Source organism: Scyliorhinus torazame, chromosome 5 (assembly GCF_047496885.1).
Source record: "Scyliorhinus torazame isolate Kashiwa2021f chromosome 5, sScyTor2.1, whole genome shotgun sequence".
Taxonomy (NCBI): Eukaryota; Metazoa; Chordata; class Chondrichthyes; order Carcharhiniformes; family Scyliorhinidae; genus Scyliorhinus; species Scyliorhinus torazame.
Genome location: NC_092711.1, coordinates 120,431,178 through 120,446,923, shown reverse-complemented (window position 1 = coordinate 120,446,923; position 15,746 = coordinate 120,431,178). Strand labels below are relative to the sequence as shown.

General features: G+C 47.3%; 2 protein-coding genes across 3 annotated transcripts in view; one reads left to right on the top strand and one right to left on the bottom strand.

Moving 5' to 3' along the window:
- The window catches only part of LOC140421745 (uncharacterized), a 354,082-nt gene that overhangs the window by 105,385 nt on the left and 232,951 nt on the right, over positions 1 to 15,746 (bottom strand). The gene's annotated exons all lie outside the window — the stretch shown is intronic.
- LOC140417895 (uncharacterized) overlaps positions 1 to 15,746 on the top strand; it is a 217,435-nt gene that overhangs the window by 133,145 nt on the left and 68,544 nt on the right. Inside the window, exon 3 of the mRNA XM_072501325.1 lies at positions 12,342 to 13,055. Within this exon, the coding sequence (XP_072357426.1) occupies positions 12,342 to 13,055 (714 nt within the window). The remainder of the gene's footprint in view (positions 1 to 12,341; positions 13,056 to 15,746) is intronic.

Sequence of the window (15,746 nt, the reverse complement as noted above, 5' to 3'; positions counted from 1 at the left end):
ATATACCCAAGGATACTACGGGAAGCGAGGGAGGAGATTGCTGAGCCGTTAGCGATGGTCTTTGTGTCCTCACTCTCCACTGGAGTAGTACCGGATGATTGTAGGGAGGCGAATGTTGTTCCCCTGTTCAAGAAAGGGAATAGGGTAATCCCTGGGAATTACAGACCCATCAGTCTTACGTCTGTGGTGAGCAAAATGTTGGAGAGGATTCTGAGAAATAGGATTTGATGATTATTTAGAAAAACATAGTTTGATTAAAGATAGTCAGCATGGCTTTGTGAGGGGTAGGTCATGCCTCACAAGCCTCATTGAATTCTTTGAGGATGTGACGAGACACATTGATGAAGGTGGGGCAGTGGATGTGGGATTTCAGTAAGGCATTTGATAAGGTTCCCCATGGTAGGCTCATTCAGAAAGTTAGGCGACATGGGATACAGGGAAATTTGGCTGCCTGGAGACAGAATTGGCTGGCCGAAAGAAGACAGCGAGTGGTAGTGGATGGAAAGTATTCCGCCTGGACGTCGGTGACCAGTGGTGTCCCGCAGGGATCCGTTCTGGGACCTCTGCTCTTTGTGGTTTTTATAAATGACTTGGATGAGGAAGTGGAAGGGTGGGTTAATAAATTTGCCGAAGACACAAAGGTTGGTAGCGTTTTAGCTAGTGTTGAGGGCTATTGCAGGTTACAACAGGACATTGACAGGACGCAGAGCTGGGCTGAGAAGTGGCAGATGGAGTTCAACCTAGATAAATGTGAAGTGATTCATTTTGGAAGGTCGAATTTGAAAGCTGAATACAGGGTTAAAGGCAGGATTCTTGGAAGTGTGGAGGAACAGAGCGATCTTGTTGTCTACGTACATAGATCCCGCAAAGTTGCCACCCAGGTTGATAGGGTTGTTAAGAAGGCGTATGGTGCGTTGGCTTTCATTAACAGGGGGATTGAGTTTCAGAGCCGTGAGGTTTTGCTGAAGCTTTATAAAACTCTAGTTGGACCAAACTTGGAATATTGTGTCCCGTTCTGGTCGCCTCATTATAGGAAGGATGTGGATGCTTTGGAGCGGGTACAGAGGAGATTTACAAAGATGCTGCCTGGACTGGAGGGTATGTCTTATGAAGAAAGGTTGAGGGAGCTAGGGCTTTTCTCACTGAAGCGAAGAAGGAAGAGAGGTGACTTGATAGAGGTGTACAAGGTGATGAGAGGCATGGATAGAGTGGAGAGCCAGAGACTTTCCCCAGGGCGGAAATGGCTGTCACGAGGGGACATAATTTTAAGGTGATTGGAGGAAGGTACGGGGAGATGTCAGAGGTAGGTTCTTTACACAGAGTGGTGGCTGCGTGGAATACACTGCCAGCAGAGGTGGTGGAGTCGGAGTCATTAGGGACACTTAAGCGACTCTTGGACAGGCACATGGACTGCAGTAAATTGAAGGGGTGTAGGTTTGGTTGATCTTAGATTAGGATAAATAGTCGGCACAACATCGTGGGCCGAAGGGCCTGTACTGTGCTGTACTGTTCTATGTTCAATATGTTTTTACACAGCGAATGACAAAGACCTGAAACTCGCTGCCTATGAGGGAGTTTGAAAATAGACACAATGAATGATTTGATTTCAAATGGAAATCGGATAGACATTTGAGGGAAATAATCCTGCGAGGATACAGGGAGAGAGCAGGAGAATGGGACTGACTGGATTGCTCCAGAGAGCTAGCATGGACTCAATGGGCCGAATGACCTTCCTTGTGCCATCATGTCTCTGACTCTTTTGTGTAATCTAGTTTTGTAATTTAACCCCGGGGTGTTCAGATATCACTCAGGTAAATCTGTGCTACACTCCCTCCGAGGCCATTCTGTCCTTCCTCAGGTTTGCTGCCCAGAACTGAACACAGTTCTCCAGGTTTGGTCTAACCAGGGTTTGTGAATCTCGGGGCTTTTCCAGTCACACTGAGACCTGAAATCTTCCCTCACAGACAGAACAGACAAACCTTTTACCTTCCACACCCAGATGCTGCTGATATTCAGGTTCTGGTGAATCGAGTGACTCTGTCAGATCGCGATGTGACGTTTGGTTTGCATGTCCCGTCTGTTCAACCGGCACTTCCAGTATCCTGTAAATTTACAGAAACCTCACTGTCAGTTTAGGATAGAAATTCACAACATTCTCTCCTCGCCAACTTTGATTAAATGTATTCCTGGAGGCCAATTGGGAAGCAAAAGGACTCATTACCTTACAGGACAGTGATTGACTGTCAGCCAAACAACCTTTATCCATTTTCAATATTTTTATATCCGCTGAAGAGAAATGTTCAAAGAAAATTACAAAAAAAATCTTTTTAACTGTCCTCATGATTTCCCAAAGATGAATCTCACCAAGACAGAAGGTAAAATTTGAATTCATTTAAAGTCTACCGAAGACGCTGAAACCATTATCGATTGTTGGTTCACTCATGTCCTTCAGTGAAGGAAATCAATCCTTGCCTTGTCTGGCCTACATGTGACTCCAGATCCACAGTCAGCCGGTTGACCCTTAAAATGCTCTCTTGAGATGCCCTCAGTTCAAGGGCAATTAGTGCTGGGCAGTGAATGCTGGCCCAGCCAGCGACACCCACATCCCGTGAATGAATAGAAAAGAAAATCTGCCATCCTTACCTGGTCTGGTCGGCATGATTCCAAACCACAGCAATGTGGTCGACTCTTTAAATGCCCTCCGAGATGGCCGAGCAAGCCACTCGGTTTGAGGGAAATTAGGGATGGGCAATAAATGTTGGACCAGCCAGTGACTCCGAATAAAATAAAATCCTGGAGACTCCAGTCAGTCAATCCGGGAGAGTTGGCATCCGGTCCAGGCTCGCAGTGCATGCGCCCAGCGGCACCTTGTCCTCTGTAAAGATGGCGGCCGGTAACCCGGGCCTGTCACCGCTCAGCTCTCACTCTGTTCAGTGCTGTTTAAGACGGGACCGTTAACATTTTACTCGGGAGTTGAAGCTTCCATGGGGTATTTCTGAAGCCTCCCGGCTCACTCCGCAGCTTCTATTGCTCCCCGGTCACCCACCGGCTCCAATCCTGAAAGTCGCTCGACTGTTTCTTTCCCGCTCCTCGCACTGTCAGCGACAACCTGAACTGTGCATGCGCCGGTCACAGCCCGAACCGCACATGCTCCAGTCACAGCCGGACTCTGCGCTTGTGCGATGAGCTTCTGTCATGTGGATCGTGCACATTCCAGCCGCAGTGCATGTTGGGTAATAACCCCGCCATTGAAACCAATATTCCTGACAGAAATTATGCTTTGCGAACCGATTACGATTGGTAACATTGGGCCAAGGTTACAGATATATTAAATCAATTAATTCAGCAACTAAATAGTCTGGGCCCTCCACCACAGTTCTGTCCTGGTTGTGATTGACAACAGAATAAACACGGCCAGTGAGATGTTAAGGTTTGGGGTCTGAGCAGGTTCAGGTGAACAGTAATTTTTGTCTTCCTGGACAGAACAGACAAACTGCCCCTCGCCAATAACAATGTGTTGATATTGGATCAAATGGTTTGGACTTTTAAAGTTGGAGTGTTAACCAGTGGGAAAACTGAGGAAATCCTTTTGCACATGTGAAGTGTGTGAGTGGTCTCCCTCTGAACTGCACATTAGATTAACTAATGATGAATTCATATTTATTCTCATCCAGTGGAAACATCTTCCACTTGTCTATCATGTCAAATCTGTTCATAATCTTACAGGATCAGGTCATTCTTCATTATCTTTTCCAGAGAAACGGTTTGCACCCTGTCCAATCTTTCTTGCTGGGTATAACCTGCCAGTTCAGGCATAATTCAAATATCTTTTCCTGCATCTTCTCCAGTCCTTCTCGATCTATTTTGCGATATGGAGACTTTACCTAATCTGAACAGCAAACTCACCGTTGTCCCCAAATGCCTGTATGTTGCAGTATTTTAGACATTTTACCATTAGCTGAGTGTAAGATGGGACAGAATAAGATCCAACGAGCCAGTCTGTAACACTGTAGAACATCCACAAACTTGCCTCTTGCTTGTACTGCTAAACAGTTGTTTTTCTCACTCTTAACCTGTCAGCTATGGTATTAAGAATGGGTCAGAGAAAGACTGGATTTCAGCTTGGTGACACTCGGCCAGACTAAAGTTTAGTTCATAGGATTGTTGACCTAATGTCTCCATATCATAAAATGGATCTGGAAGGACTGGGGAAGATACAGGAAAGTGTCCCAGAATGATGCCTGAATGGGCAGGTTACAGCCAGCAAAAAAACGCAGAGGCTCGATGAGCCATATGGTCTCCCCCCGCTCCCATTTCTTGTGTTATTATGAACATCACTGTAAATCATTCCATGCACACACAACAGATGCAACAGCCACCAGTTCATCGCCATCCCTCCCATATTCCAGGATTTAAAAACACACTTTCCAGGTGACAGTGATTTATTTGTACTTCTTGCGATCCAGTATTGTGTATTCACTGCTCATGATTTGCTCTCCCCCACACGGAGAAGATTAAATCTGGATTGGGTGACTGTGAACATCACCATTCAGTCTGCAAGCATAATCCTGAGCTTCTGATCATTTAATATTTTAATTCCCTGCCCCATTCCCACTCTGTCCTCGGCCTCCTGCACTACTCCAATAAAGCTCAAAGGAAACTCGAGGAACAGAACCTCATCCTTGATCAGGCAACTTCTGACCTTCCAGACACAACATTCATTTCAGTAATTTCAGATTATTACTCCTATATTTTTAGTCAGTAGACATTTGTAACGGGTCTGCTGTTGCCATTTATACCTCACCAGGACCTGTCTTTTATTTCTTCTCTTATCCTATTAGTTTATTTACTTATCTCATTGTCTCCCAGTTTTGTCTTGCACCATTATCCCCTTTGTCATTTAATCACTTCAGCCTCACATCCTCCCAAACTGCCCCCTCTGAAATGGCCCAGCAAGCCACTCAGTTCAAGGGCAAGGAGGGGTGGGCAACAAATGCCGGCTCAGCCGGCGACACCCACATCCCAAGAACAAATAAAGGGAAGTCGGCAGTTAGAAAGGCAAATGCAATGTTCACATTCATTTCAAGAGAGCTACAATGCAAGAGCAGGGATGTACTGCCATGGCTCTGGTCAGACCATGTTTGGAGTAGTGTGAGCAGTTTTGGGCCCCGTGTCTAAGGAAGGATGTGCTGGTCTTGGAGAGGGTCCTGAGGAGGTTCACAAGAATGATCCCTGGACTGAAAGATTTGTCATATGAGGAGCGATTGAGGACTCTGGGTCTGTACTCGATGGAGTTCAGAAGGATGAATGGGAATCTTATTGAAACCTACAAATACCCAGATAGAGTGGATGTGGAGAAAATGTTTCCACTGGTAGGAGAGATTAGAACCCGAGGGCACAGCCTCAGACTGAAGGGACAATCATTTAAAACTGAGAGGAGGAGGAACTCTTCGCTGCAGAAGGTTGTGGAGGCCAAGTCACATAAACAGCGAACTTGATAGTGCAGAAAGATGCCATTTGCCCCATCAAGTATGCACCGACCCTCTGAAAGAGCACCCTACTCAGATCCACTCTCCCGCCCTATCCCCTTAACCCCACCTAAGCAACACATCCCCGGACACCAAAGGCAATTTAGCATAGGCAATCCACCTAACCTGCACATCTTTGGACTGTGGGAGGAAAGTGGAGCATCCGGAGGAAACCCACGCAGACACGGGGAGAAAGTGCAAACTCCACACAGACAGTGACCCAAGGCTGGAATTAACCTGGGTTCCTGGCACTGTGAGGTAGTAGTACTAACCATGTGCCACCACGTGATGTCAGTCACTGAGTGTTTTTAAGATAGAGATAAATAGGTACTTGATTAATAAGGGGATCAGGTATTATAGGAAGAAAGCAGGTGAATGGGGATGAGATACATATCAGCCATGATCAAATGGCCTAATTCTGCTGCCTTATCTTTTGTTCTTATGGTCTCTTGACTTGTTTAGCCAGGCTCAAACTGTGACACCATTACATTAGCTCTCTCGCTACAAACGGTAAAATGGTCGGTAAGGCACCAATCATGAGAGGAACCCGGGAGGGAGCGAGCAGGCAGTGTATATACCATTTTGTAAATGAATCTAGTTCTTTACTCAGTGTGGACTCTCCGAGTCCTTATTATTATTTTTTTAAATTTAGAGTACCCAATTATTTTTTTTCCAATTAATGGGCAAGTTAGCGTGGCCAATCCATCTAACCTGCACATCTTTGGGTTGTGGGGGTGAAACCCACGCAGACATGGGGAGAATGTGCAAACTCCACACGGACAGTGACCCAGGGCGGGGATTTGAAGCCGGGTCCTCATGCGCCATAGTCCCAGTGCTAACCACTGCGCCACATGCCACCCTACTGTTCCCTGTTTAAAGGTGAAGAAAGAGTTTTTCAAGAATGAGACACATGAACTCTCACCCTGTCCAACATGAAACTAAACTCACTGTTAGTTCCTTATCAGTAACAATTTTAAACACAAAGTTTCCAGGCGGGATTGAAGCGGGAATTTCTCATGTAAAGTAAAGTTGATCAACAGCACACTGGGGAAATGAGTTTGAATCCTCCCCCCCACCCCAGACAGAGGGGAACTGACCATCCCCCCGCCCCCGGACAGAGGGGAACTGACCACCCCCCCCCCAACCCCGGACAGAGGGGAAATGACCATCCCCCCCACCCCGGACAGAGGGGAACTGACCATCCATCTCCAGCTCTAATTCGCAAACACAAAATGCTGCCAAGAATCAGCCAGTCAGGCTGAGCCTGTGGCCGCGCCACAACACCCCATTTGCTTTACTAACTAATCTCTCAATATGTCTTGCAGATATACAAAATCATTTTCCTTCACCTCCCACCTCTATCTCTCTCCTTTCGGAGACCAGGTGGAAGGTTTCCTCCCCGAAGGACAACTTGACCAGAAGTTTGACAAATCTCTCAAACCTTCAGCCTCCATCACCATAAAGCAACAGTGCTAACCACCGTGCTACCGGAGACTAGGAAGAAGTGATGATGAAAGTTACTCGATTATTGTGAAAACTCAACTGGTTCACCAATATCCTTCAGGGAGGGAACCTGCCACCTGATCTGGACCTACACAGGACTCTGGCCTCTACGAAAGGAGAGAGATGGAGGTGAAGGAAAATGATTTTGTATATTTGCAAGATATATTGAGAGATTAGTTAGTAAAGCAAATGAGGTGTTGAGCTTCATAAGCAGGAATACTGATAGAAAAACCGGGAAGTTATGCTGAATCTTTATAAAGCTCTGGTTAGGTGACATCTCGAGTAGTGTGTCCGGATCCGGTAACCAGACTTTAGGAAGGATGTGAAGATTCTGAGAAGTTGCAGATTTACCAGAATAGTTTGAGCAAAAGAAGCTGAGGGGAGATTTCATTCAGGTTCTCAAGATTCTGACTGGTTTGGATAAGGTAGACAAAACAATCTGGGACAGAGATTTACATTTTTGGATAAGAAATAGAGGGGGATGTGGGGGAGAATATTTTTACACAGTGAGTGATAATGACCCAAAACCTGCTGCCCACGAGGGGGTGGAAATAACACGATGAATGATTTTGAAGGACATTGGAGAGACACTGGAGGGAAATAAAGCTGCAAGGACACAGGATAGAGCAGGAGAATGGGATTGACTGGATTGCTGTAGTGAGCTGGCATGGTTCAATGGGTGGAATGGCCTCCTCTGTACCATTCTGACTCTATGGCTCTTTCCAAGAAATCCTTAAATCCTTACAGTGCAGAAGGAGCCCATTCGGTCCATCGAGTCTGTACTGACCCTCTGAAAGAACACCCTACCGAGGTCTACTTTCCCACCCTATTCCCATAACACAACCTCGCCTTTTGTACACAAAGGGACAATTTAGCACGGCCAATCCACCTAACCTACACATTTTTGTGGGAGGTAACTGGAGCACCCGGAGGAAACCCACACAGACTGGGGAGAATCCACACAGCCTTTCCTGTAATTGTACCTTGTAATTTAACTCTGGGCGTTCAGATATCACTCAGGTAAATCTGTGCTAACTTTTACCTTCCACACCCAGATGCTGCTGATATTCAGGTTCTGATGAATCGAGTGACTCTGTCAGATCGCGATGTGATGTCTGGTTTGAGTTTCCCGTCTGTCAATCCTCCACTTCCAGTATCCTGCAAATGTACAGTACCATCACCTGTCACAGTTAACTTCTCCTAACAAATGATTCACAGGAGCATAAGAGCAGATTTACGAGAGGTAGCTCAACAAGCATTCTCGCTGAACTAATTTTATTGTTTACACAAAGTAGCACAGTTCTAACTTTTTGAACACATGCACAGTCATTGTTTAAAGTTTCAATCTGGTATATATAAACACGCACTCTCACCTACCCTTGCAGGCACCGCTTATCTTGTTATTGTCCACTGTCCCTAACTGTTACTGAGATAGCAGTTACCTTGTTATTGAAGCTCGCTGTCCTTGCGAGAACACAGCTGCAAATTCTGCTGACTTGTGCGTTCAGTTTTACAAAGGTCAATTAGAATTTTAGTAACAATCTGTAACCCCGTTTCTGTTACTTTATTCCGTCTGAAACCTCATTCTTAAATCATATTATAACCTTAACATGTACTATTTATTTCCCCTTTACACAGTCCAGGATAGACATCCACAGCATTCTCTCCACCTGCCCCCTGCTCCAGGATGACCGCTCCTGCTCCCTGGTCCAGGTTGACCGCTCCTGCTCCCTGGTCCAGGATGGCCGCTCCTGCTCCCTGGTCCAGGATGACCACTGCTGCTCTCTGGTCCAGGATGACCACTCCTGCCCCCTGGTCCAGGATGACCGCTCCTGCCCCCTGGTCCAGGATGACCGCTCCTGCCCCCTGGTCCAGGATGACCGCTCCTGCTCCCTGGTCCAGGATGACCGCTCCTGCTCCCTGGTCCAGGATGACCGCTCCTGCTCCCTGGTCCAGGATGACCGCTCCTGCTCCCTGGTCCAGGTGACCGCTCCTGCTCCCTGGTCCAGGTGACCGCTCCTGCTCCCTGGTCCAGGATGACCACTCGTGCTCCCTGGTCCAGGATGACCACTCCTGCTCCCTGGTCCAGGATGACCACTCGTGCTCCCTGGTCCAGGATGACTGCTTCTGCTCCTTGGACCAGGATGACCACTGCTGCTCCCTGGTCCAGGATGACTGCTCCTGCTCCCTGGTCCAGGATGACCGCTCCTGTTCCCTGGTCCAGGATGACTGCTCGTGCTCCCTGGTCCAGAATGAGCACTCCTGCTTCCTGGTCCAGGATGACCGCTCCTGCTCCCTGGTCCAGGATGGCCGCTCCTGCTCCCTGGTCCAGGATGGCCGCTCCTGGTCAAGGATGACCGCTCCTGCGTCGTGGTCCAGGATGACCCCTCGTGCACCCTGGTCCAGGATGACCACTCCTGCTCCCTGATCCAGGATGACCGCTCATGCTCCCTGCTGCGCATTGACCCGTGTTGTCATCAGCAGTCGCTTAATTCGAGGATGGCGTCTACTCAGGTTTGTGTGTTTCTGCCCTGGGTCTTCATGAGACTGAACAGAGCTGCAGATTTTTGGACACATGGGACAGGACATCCCATCAGACAGTGGGATCCAGAGAGCAGAATTTGCTTAATTTCTTTCCTCTGCTGCTGTTCTGCTTCATCAGTCAGGCACCTGGGTCTCTACAAACCAGGATCGTGGATGTCAAATTACCCAGATCAACGGTAATGCAGTTTAATGGTCACAAAGAACAAAGAAAAGTACAGCACAGGAACAGGCCTTCAGCCCTCCAAGCCTGCACCAACCATGCTGTTCTTCTGAACTAAAACCCCCTACCGTTCCGGGGACCATATCCCTCTATTCCCATCCTATTCATGTATTTTTCAAGACGCTCCTTAAAAGTCACTATCGCCCCGGCTTCCACTACCTCCCCCGGCAGCGAGTTCCAGGCTCCCACCACCCTCTGTGCAAACAAACATGCCTCGTACATCTCCTTCAAAGCTTGCCCTACACACCTTAAACCTATGCTCCCTAGTAATTCACTCTTCCACTCTGAGAAAAAACTTCTGACTATCCACTCTGTCCATGCCCCTCATAATCTTGTAGACTTCTATCAGATCGCACCTCAACCTCCGCTGTTCCAGTAAGAACAAACCAAGTTTCTCCAACCTCTCCTCATAGCCAATCCCTCCATACCAGGCATCACGCTGGTAAATCTTTTCTGTATCCTCTCCAAAGCCTCCACATCCTTCTGGTAGTCTGGCAACCAGAATTGAACACTATATTCCAAGTGCGGCCTAACTAAGATTCTATACAGCTGCAACATAATATGCCAATTTTTAAACTCAATGCCCTGGCCGATGAAGGCATGCATGTTGTATACCTTCTTGACTACCTTCTCCACCTGTGCTGCCACTTTCAGTGACCTGTGTACCTGTATACCCAGATCCCTCTGCTTATCAATACTCTTGAGGGTTCTGCCATTTACTGTATATTTCCCATCTATATTAGACCGTCCAAAATGCATTACCTCACATTTGTCCGGATTAAACTCCATCTGCCATCTCTACGCCCAAGTCTCCAACCAATCTATATCCTGCTGTATCCTCTAACGGTCCTCATCGCTATCCGCAATTCCACCAACCTTTGTGTCGTCTGCAAACTTACTAATCAAACCAGTTACATTTTCCTCCAAAACATTTATATATATATTACAAACAGCAAAGGTCCCAGCACTGATCCCTGAGGCACTGATCCCTGAGGCATGCCACTGTCACAGCTCTCCATCAGAAACGTACCCTTGCACTGCTACCCTCTGTCTTCTCTGACTGAGCCAGTTCTGTATCCATCTTGCCAGCTCACCTCTGATCTAGTGTGACTTCACCTTTTGTACCAGTCTGCCATGAGGGACCTTACAAAGGCTTTACTGAACATAGAGCATACAGTGCAGAAGGAGGCCATTCGGCCCATTCAGTCTGCACTGACGTACTTCAGCCCTCACTTCCACCCTATCCCCGTAACCCAATAACCCCTCCTAACCTTTTTTTGGCGGGACACTAAGGGCAATTTATCTTGGCCAATCCACCTAACCTGCAAGTCTTTGGACTGTGGGAGGAAACCGGAGCACGTGGAGGAAACCCACGCAGACACTGAGAGAATGTGCAGACTCCGCACATACAGTGACCCAGCGGGGAATCGAACCTGGGACCTGGAGCTGTGAAGCCACAGTGCTAGTCACTTGTGCTGCCATGCTGCCCATGTAGTCCATGTAGACAACATCCACTGCCCTCCCCTCATCAGTTATCTTCGTCACTTCCTCGAAAAACTCAATCAAGTTAGTGAGACACGACCTCCCCTTCATAAAACCATGTTGCCTCTCGCTAATACGTCCACTTATCCTCCCACCGGCGGAGGGGAAGCGGCGGGTGGGTGGAGCGGGTTAATTAACATTCCGTGTGGGCCACAAACCCCGAATAACAACCTGCAGGTCCCGCGGTTCCAGCTCCGAGACTTTTGCCTGGAAATAGGCCCCGGTTAAAGGCCACCTTCTTGGTTCCTTGGCGAATATGGCGCCTGAGGGACCATCGTGGTGACACAGAGAGTGGGCGGGGCTTCTGGGCCCCAGTGACCAGGAGAGAAAATGATTGTGTCGCTGATTTTGTTCTCGCTCTGCCCAGGACTACATTCAGGCAGAGGGGAGGAAGGGGGGAAAATATTGGAATGGAGGAAAGAAATGGTGAGATGGGCTTGAATTTCAGCCCAGAGAGGAGAGTGTGTGCGCGCGACAATTGCAGCTTTGGGGAAAAATGTTCCATAGAAACTAGACTTGTCTGTTCTGTGTTTCTATCCTCTGCTCTTGTAATGAAAAGTTTTGCAATCTCCTTTCCAGGCTTTAAAAAAAGAGGATGAATAGAAGAGGACAGAAAGGGATATCATTGCAAAGTCTGACAAGATTAATCAGAATCTGAATATCATCAGCCTTTGAATGTGGAAGGAGAAATGTTTGCCTAGTCTGTCTGTGGGAGAAGATTTCAAACATAAGTGTGACTGGAAAAGAACCAGGACACAGGCACACTGAGTGAGAGTGTACCAGTGAACTGACTGTGGAAAGAGCTTTAACCAGTTGGTACAGTTCTCTGTTGATGAGACTTCAATTGATCATCCAACCTGGAAAGACACAAAAGATACAGGCACCATGGAGAAACCGTGGAAATGTGGAAAGGGATACAATTATACATTCCGGCTGGAATACCATCGACGCACTCAAATTGGGGAGAAGCTGTGGAATTGTGGGGATTGTGGTAAATGATTCAATTCTCAATACCAGCTGGTCACACTGGTCAACGCAGTCACGCTGGGGAGAGGCCATTCACCTGTTCTCTGTGTGGGAAGGGATTTACCCAGTCAGCCTGTTTCATGTCACACCAGCAGTTTCACACGGAGGAGAGGCCCTTCAGCTGCACTGACTGTGGACAGAGGCTCAGGCATTCATCCCACCTCAGTAAACACCAACGTTTTCACACAGGAGAGAGACTGTTCACGTGTTCAGATTGTGGGAAGCGATTCACCGTATCCTCTGACCTGCTGAAACACCAGCGAATTCACACTGGGGAGAGGCCATTCACCTGCTCAGTATGTGCGAAGGGATTCACTGAGTCAGCCAACCTGGTGGTACACAAGCGAACTCATACTGGGGAAAAGCCATTTAGCTGCAATTCCTGTGGAAAGAGGTTAAGGTCGTCATCTGAACTCACTGCACATCAGCAAGTTCACACAGGGGAGAAACCATTCACTTGCTCTGTGTGTGGGAAGAGATTTGCTCAGTCATCCCACTGCCTGACACACCAGCGGGTTCACACTGAGGAGAGGCCGTTCACCTGCTCTTCCTGTGGAAAGAGGTTCAATCATTCGGGTGCCCTCAAAGCACACCAGCGGGTTCACACTGGAGAGAGACCGTTCACCTGCTCCGTGTGTGGCAAAGGGTTCCATTGGCTATCCAGCCTGCTGACACATCAGCGAGTTCATAAATAACTGCAGGGGTTGGGTTCTGCTCTTATTACTGCTGTTAATCACATCCAGGATTGATAGTCTGACAATACTGTGTTTGTTTTTGCTAATGTTAACAACCCTTAGAGCTAGATGGAGTTTCATATACTGGACGTGTCACTGGTTTTCGAGACTTGCAGTGTCTCTTTTTAAAAGCACCATCTGTGATCAGAACTCTCAACAGGATCCTGTTTATAATATAGAACATAGAACATAGAACGAAACAGCGCAGTACAGGCCCTTCGGCCCACGATGTTGCACCGAAACAAAAGCCATCTAACCTACACTATGCCATTATCATCCATATGCTTATCCAATAAACTTTTAAATGCCCTCAATGTTGGCGAGTTCACTACTGTTGCAGGTAGGGCATTCCACAGCCTCACCACTCTTTGCGTAAAGAACCTACCTCTGACCTCTGTCCTATATCTATTACCCCTCAGTTTAAAGCTATGTCCCCTCGTGCTAGCCATTTCCATCCGCGGGAGAAGGCTCTCACTGTCCACCCTATCTAACTCCCTGATCATTTTGTATGCCTCTATTAGGTCTCCTCTTAACCTTCTTCTCTCTAACGAAAACAACCTCAAGTCCATCAGCCTTTCCTCATAAGATTTTCCCTCCATACCAGGCAACATCCTGGTAAATCTCCATCGCACCCGCTCCAAAGCCTCCACGTCCTTCCTATAATGCGTTGACCAGAACTGTACGCAATAGTCCAAATGCGGCCGTACCAGAGTTTTGTACAGCTGCAACATGACCTCATGACTCCGGAACTCAATCCCTCTACCAATAAAGGCCAACACTCCATAGGCCTTCTTCACAACCCTATCAACCTGGGTGGCAACTTTCAGGGATCTATGTACATGGACACCTAGATCCCTCTGCTCATCCACACTTCCAAGAACTTTACCATTAGCCAAATATTCCGCATTCCCGTTATTCCTTCCAAAGTGAATCACCTCACACTTCTCTACATTAAACTCCATTTGCCACCTCTCAGCCCAGCTCTGCAGCTTATCTATGTCCCTCTGTAACCTGCTACATCCTTCCGCACTGTCGACAACACCACCGACTTTAGTGTCGTCTGCAAATTTACTCACCCACCCTTCTGCGCCCTCCTCTAGGTCATTGATAAAAATGACAAACAGCAACGGCCCCAGAACAGATCCTTGTGGTACGCCACTTGTTACTGAACTCCATTCTGAACATTTCCCATCAACCACCACCCTCTGTCTTCTTTCAGCTAGCCAATTTCTGATCCACATCTCTAAATCACCCTCAATCCCCAGCCTCTGTATTTTCTGCAATAGCCTACCGTGGGGAACCTTATCAGCGGGAGCGGTGGGCAAGTGATTTCAGGGAGGTAAGTGTATCCTTTAAAAACTCTTACCTTCACAGGAACAGGCCAGTCGATTTCAGCGGGAGCGGTGGGCAAGTGATTTCTGGGAGGTAAGTGTATCCTTTAAAAACTCTTACCTTCACAGGAACAGGCCAGTCGATTTCAGCGGGAGCGGTGGGCAAGTGATTTCTGGAAGGTAAGTGTATCCTTTAAAAACCCTTACCTTCACAGGAACAGGCCAGTCGATTTCAGCGGGAGCGGTGGGCAAGTGATTTCTGGGAGGTAAGTGTATCCTTTAAAAACTCTTACCTTCACAGGAACAGGCCAGTCGATTTCAGCGGGAGCGGTGGGCAAGTGATTTCTGGAAGGTAAGTGTATCCTTTAAAAACCCTTACCTTCACAGGAACAGGCCAGTCGATTTCAGCGGGAGCGGTGGGCAAGTAATTTCTGGGAGGTAAGTGTATCCTTTTAACAAAAAAACACTTCTTTTCTGTTTTATTTTTTTCAACCCGCGGACTTCTGGGAAGACCCCCCCCCCAACCAATAAATTCTGGTGGAGAGGAAACCCGAGACACTCTCCCACCCACCCTCCTCCTCTAACCTAATAATAAGACCCATTGGTGTGAGGTAAGTGCCATATTATATTATATATTATTAGCATTGTGCAGGTCAAGGTTCGGAGGTGGAGGAACAGTCTCTGTCAGGGAGAGAACCTGAGAACATCTAAGACACTCAGAAGGTAAGAAGGTAAGTAAGTGATTTTTACTCATTTTTACTTTTATACCTTTTTTAAATTGTGTTTGTCGGGGGAAACTGAAGTGACATCACAGAAAAGCTGTGACCTGAGTGGCTGGTTGGGAATCTACACTTAATTTTAAAAATTAAGCATCGGTAACTAATTAAACATAATTACTTAATTATAATTCAGAGGGGTATCGAAGCCAGAGATCGGAGAGTACAATATTTAGCTTTCGCATTTCTATTAGAAATCTAGTGCTAGGAAACAGATAGTTAGCAATAACTTTGAAATTTAAAAAAATATATATATTTTTTAAAACATTTAAAAAAAATTTTAATTAATTGATGCAATGTCAGTTAGAGGGGTGCAGTGCGGTGCAGTGCTCTGACTGTGAGATGTGGCAGGTCCGGGAGGCTTCCAGCGTCCCGGATGTCTTCATCTGCAGAAAGTGCACCCAACTGGAGCTACTCACAGACCGCATGGTTCGGTTGGAGCAGCAATTGCATGCACTTAGGAGCATGCAGGTGGCGGAAAGCGTCATAGATCGCAGTTATGTAAATGTGGTCACACCCAAGGTGCAGGCAGAGAAATGGGT